Source organism: Vespa mandarinia, chromosome 16 (genome assembly GCF_050613455.1).
Source record: "Vespa mandarinia isolate Hongniang chromosome 16, ASM5061345v1, whole genome shotgun sequence".
In the NCBI taxonomy this organism is placed as follows: Eukaryota; Metazoa; Arthropoda; class Insecta; order Hymenoptera; family Vespidae; genus Vespa; species Vespa mandarinia.
The window spans coordinates 1829001-1835000 of NC_140825.1; the positions used below are offsets into that span (position 1 = coordinate 1829001).

At 30.1% G+C, this 6000-nt stretch overlaps 1 protein-coding gene across 14 annotated transcripts in view; it reads right to left on the reverse strand.

Moving 5' to 3' along the window:
- Stg-1 (stargazin related protein STG-1) overlaps window positions 1-6000 on the reverse strand; it is a 37140-nt gene that overhangs the window by 26104 nt on the left and 5036 nt on the right. For 5 of the 14 annotated variants that reach the window (XM_085662008.1, XM_085662018.1, XM_085662017.1 and 2 more), the window contains exon 2: window positions 614-1978. In XM_085662008.1, coding sequence (XP_085518134.1) covers window positions 614-983 — 370 coding nt within the window. In that variant the 5' untranslated portion in view covers window positions 984-1978. The remainder of the gene's footprint in view (window positions 1-613; window positions 1979-6000) is intronic. The other 9 variants (XM_085662013.1, XM_085662011.1, XM_085662012.1 and 6 more) reach the window with 7 other exon arrangements.

The following is a 6000-nucleotide window of genomic DNA, read 5'->3' on the forward strand; positions in this document are numbered from 1 at the left end:
AACTAAAATAAATGTTCTTTCATTTTCTTTTTTTTTTCTTCCTCCCCTTTATTTTAAATAAAGTCCACAGCAAGCAAACCGTTCTATCATTCATACTTATCAATTGTTCTCCGGATCGATTTAAAAAAACAAAACAAACAAACAAAAAAATGAGGAAAGAACAAACAAAGAGCGATATTCTTCACAAAAAAAAAAAAAAAAAAAAAAACCTTCATCTTTCCGTCCATCGAATTTCTCTTAATAAAAACATCTTTTCGAAAAATCAATTATACGATTATCCGACGATCTTTCAATGATCTCTTATTTCATGTCATCGAATAAACTACTTTTGGTTCATACTGGTGGCGTTCAACGAACGAGATCCGATCAACGTCGACGTGCTTGATCCCATTTTGTCAAGATCAGTGAAACATCGTATTAAAAAGAAAGAAAGAAATAATAATAATAATAATAGAAAATAAAAATAATAAAGAAGCGTACATCTAGCTGTCATGTAAGATAAAAAACCAAGAAAATTTCTCGAGATTAATATAATGTCGTTAATGAAAAAAATGTGACGTAACATATATATATATGTGTGTGTGTGTGTGTGTTTGTGTGTGTATATACTCACTTATGGCGACACAAACACGCCAGAGCCCGCTATATGTCACTTTGCTGTCCGGCTCGACTGAGGCGTTCGAGGACGTCTTGGGTAGTTTTTCCTCGGTCAACAACCACTCGCCAGTACTGATGGCGACGGTGACGACGATGAGGGAGAGCATCGCCGAGAGGCCGGACGCGATGCCAAGACCACCCCCGCTCACCACGTTGCTCCTGTGAACGTGGTTCTCAACCACGACACTTCTTCGGCCACCGGTTACGATGGCACTTGCTGCTGCTGCTGCTGCTGCTCCTGTTGTTCCTCTTGGACCGGCTATACTATTCCCGCTGTCGCAGCACCAACAACAACAAGACATTACCACGCAGACGGCTCTTCTCATGGGAACATCTCACTGATTATGGAAAAAAGGGATTTAATCCTCGCACTTGTCCATTTTACAATTTTGACGATTACAATTTTGACGACGACCTTTTGTAATAAACGAAGATGACAAATTATTACTTCTTTACAATTATCTTTAAAGATCGATCGATCGATCAATTTTATTCTTTGAATTTATTCAATTTATTCTTCTGTCTCTTTTTTGTAGTCCCCCCTTCTTTTTTCTTCGTTTTTTACCGATTCCTTTTTCCTCTTCTCTTCTTTTCTTTTCTTTTCTTTTCTCTTCTTACTATTTCTCTTCTATTATTACTTCTTTTTCAATGATGAACGAACTCGAATAAATCCGTGAGAAAATTACTAAACCAACCTGACCCCCCCCCCTTGTCTCTCTTCCTCTCTTCTCCGCCCACTAACTCCACTTCGTCGACTAACGATGAAGAATGGAAAACCAAAAACTTCCGATTTCGACGATCGATATATGCGAAATTGCTTCGAGGTTCAGTTTTATAGATCGCGGCTTTTGTTAAAAGGAATTCGATGTATGATAAAAAGTCCTGTACGAATGTGTGGCACTGTAAATAGATGATATACGAGAATGGAAGGAATTGCGATTGATGGAATATTTCCCAATGCACACATCGAACTACCATTCACTGTTAAAGAAGAAAACGAAAAAAGACATGGGGAAAAAAAATATATATATATATATATAAAAAGAGAAAGAGAGAGAAAGAGAGAGAAAAGAAAAAAATGACGAAATAAAAGTAAACGCGTCGTTCGTGTAAAGGATCGAATTACGTTTTCGAAATGGAAACATTGACTGATTCGTGTCACGTTGAATAACACATTGCAGGTTACTAATCAAGCTGCATCAATTGGAATTCGAAGAATGATTAATCGAACGCGATCCGTGTCAAGTAGCGTAACGTCTTTCTAGATATTAAGCTTCAGTCTTGATCCAGTAAGAGAATTTAATAATTCCTCTTAAGGTTTCTGAAACATAAAATATAAAACACCAATTGTATATTTATTTTCAATTTACAAATTCACTATGATTAAAAATGACCATAAAAATGATCATATTAATTATTCTAATTTGTAGAATTTACAAAATCATTAAATTACATTTTTCAATTATGATAAATTTATTATTTATTGTATAAATTATTTATAATTATAAATACATATATATATATATATATATATATATATATATAAATAGGAAAAAATTTATGTATATTTATGTATTATGAATCTATTCTCGCATTATATTCTCGAAATTAATTTTTTTTATATGTACCTATAATTATATTATTATTAATATATTATATTTAATATATTTAATAAATTCTTACGTATATAATATAACTTTTTTAGACCATATATATATATATATATATATATATATATATATATGTGTGGCAAATATTTCGACGATAAATAAAACTGATAAATAAAAATTGATCTATCCTTAATCACGAATATAAAAAAAAATAAATAATCAGAGGATGAATTGAATCAACAATATCTTTTTATTAACGTAAAAAAAGAACAAAGAAAAAGAATGTGATTCAAGAAATGAATCATATCATCGACGTCTCTGACAAGAATATAAATCGTTGATACGAATAATTTTTTTTTTCGTTCGATCGTAATAGCGGATATATCATTTCGATTATGTAACATCATCGCCAATACCAAGAGAATATTATTGGTAAGAATACATCGGATCGTTAACGAGAAGAGAAAAAAAAACAAGAGAGAGAGAGAGAGAGAGAGAGAGAGAGAGACAGAGTTTCTTTCTCTATTCAAAATACAATATTTTCCCTCGGTAATCTCGCCATTGTAAAAGAAACGTCGAAAGGGCTCACAAAAGAGATAATAAGGAAGGAAAGAAAAAAAGAAAAGAAAAAAAAGAAAGAAAGAAAGAAAGAAAGAAAGAAAATTAAAAAAAGGGGTACATGCTCGTTACAAGATACGACAATCGGACTTATCTATTGATGTAAAATATGTAACAAAGCATTACGAATTCGAGCGAATATCAAAAGCAATTGATATATATCGACCAATACAGTTATTCGAGGGTTATCTTTTCGTTTCTTCTTCTTCCCTGCATCCACCACCCATCTCTCATCCCATCCCGCTCGTTTAATCCCCTTTAACCTTCTTTCCCCCGTGGCAAAACCAGCTAACGTTTTTCGAGCTGCTTTAACGCTTTTCACGAATGGAATTTCATAGATACAGCCGATAATACGGTACATCGTACGATGTTCGGTCTCAAAATTCGATGGCCTTTCTCCGACGCCTGCCTTTAATTAATCGGATTAGGAGTCGCGTCAGCGAAATTGATTTTTCCCAAAGGAAGCTGAGAGCCCCTCTATTCGCCCAACCGAGATCCATCGAGAAGACCCTTTTACGACAAGACCATCTCAAAGGCTAAAAGCAGACGATGCAACTTTTTTTCTCGGTCTTTACGCATATGACATATAAGAGACGCTAAATATATATATATATATATATATATATATATTTGTGTGTGTGTGTGTGTGTGTGTGTGTGTGTGTGTGTGTGTATGTATCAGCTCAAAGATCATACAAGTTTTGTATCGATTCACTAATAAAAATATTTACACACTTACAAAAGTAATATCTTCTTATAAAAATAAATTCGTATAAGGCATGTTATTTTCATTCAGAAAGTTAATATAAAATGCAATATTTTATCGATCGAAATAATAACAAATAAAGAAGAAAATGTCCGATATTTACTTGCAATTTCATTTCTATCGTAAACACGTTTTATTAAAACCAAGACATGTTTCTCTTTTTTCTCTCTCAATAATTATAATTATTAATAATGATAAAAATATATTTAATTATGATAAATTTATAAATTGACATTTTTCTTTGTTACAAAGTATTAATATATCGTTTAGAATATAATTAGATAAATTATATTTTAATGTTTATAATCAAGTATTTTTCAAAGATGAAAAAGATTTTTCTTTCTTTTTACCAGTTTTTTCTCTCTCTCTCTCTTGACGAAACTATTTCAAGCAACTTTAGCTTTTAGCAAATATAAATTCTGATGAGAAAAAATATTCTTTATTACAAAATTTTAAAATATTCTCTTTAGAATAAAATACCGGTCTAAATCGTGATATAATAATAATAATAATGATAGTTTCTCTTTCCTTAGAAGTCCTTGGTTTCATTTAATAAATGATGACGACAGACCAGGTCGATTAAATTCACAATTATTTTCTCTTTGTTTGGCAAAAAGATTATAATTCTTCTTTGGAAATAACTCGATGGCCATTTTTTCCCTTAATTTTTATTTCTTTTTCTTTCTTTTTTTTCTTTTACGTCATTTTTTTCTTCTCACTTGGTCACTTTACGTTTCTTTTTTTTTTCTTTTTCTTTCTCTTTTTTCGCCTCTTTTTTGTCTCTGCCTTTTTTAACGGACTATAGAGAACGAAAGATAGAAAAAGAAAGAGAGAGAAAAAGAGAGAGAGAGAGAGAGAGAGAGAGAGAGAGAAAGAACTTGGCCCGATGCCACATTTTTATTTCGCAGTCGATCGTTTCGCGAAATACTTGCACGAGTATTATAATGTCTTTTCCTTTTAGTGCAATTCTTTTTTGCTTCGTTGGTTGATCTATATGTTCATAAAAAAAAAATAAATAAATAAATAAATAAAAATAAATAAAAATAAAAATAAAAATAAAAACTTCACAATACGTTCCTATTATCAAAACTCCAAAATTCGATATTTTACGATTTTTGCATGGTATTATTAAATTACCGAATAATCAATTATTATATTTCATTTGATTATTCTACGATCAAGTCAAATTTATACGTAATCGTGCTAGTTCCATAAGGATGCTTTCAAAATGGCTTTCTAACGGACGCTTTTCTTCGAAAAGCGACAGAATGCCGATAATCCGTTATAAATGGTATTAAACATGTACTACCAGAATGTACGGATTATACGGATGATTTATGGACAGCGAATCGTATAATACTGAGAGAACAATATATATACAATATGAAGTCAAACGATCCTACGTTTGCAAAACGACAAAACTTGAGCAAAACTATTCCAAGCAGGAAATCTCGAATTTAGTTTCAGGACTCCAAGAATCTTGAATTATTAAGGATCTCGGATTATATTGGATACCATCGAATATAATACCGTTTTATAGGTAACTTTATTCGCGGTATTGTTACATTCAAAGTAAATCTTACGTGTTACATGAAAAAGATCGAATAGAAAAAAGGATCTATACTTTTGAACGTCATACGGATATATTAATATAGCGAGTAATTAGTTCAACGTTATTTTTTTGTTCTGAGATGTAAAAAAAATTTTCCTTTGTTTTTCCTTCTTTTTATTAATTTCAACATAAAAAAGAAATTAATAAGAAACGTCCCGTTGGCGAACCAATTGTAAATATCCTAATGAAATATTTTATTTCACGTTTCTAATTCATCCCATCATGAAAAATTAATCTAGTTCAAAACTTAGAATTAATATCTAACGTATATTAATATATATATATATATATTAATATATATATATATTAATATATATATATTAATATATATATATTATTATTATTATTATTATTATTATTATTATTATTATTATTATTATTATTATTATTATAATTAACCTATGTCTTTTTTAATCGTACAATCAAATTATGTAATTACAAAAGTTTATTGATCTATTAATTATTCTATTTTAATGATGACTAGATGTTACTCGAGAAAAAGATCTTTTTTTAATCCCATGTTTCTTTTTTCTTCATAATTTATATTCGTGCTTCATTATCTCGAAATATTGAAATTGACACAACTTCGACCTCAACAAAATATTCGTATCTACATTTAATCCTTATGATATTTTTTTATTTTCTTCCTCTCTCTCTTTTTCTCTCTCTCTCTCTCTTTCTCTCTCTCTCTCTTTCTTTAATCTTTTATTTTTTATTATTCAATTATTCTGTAAATTT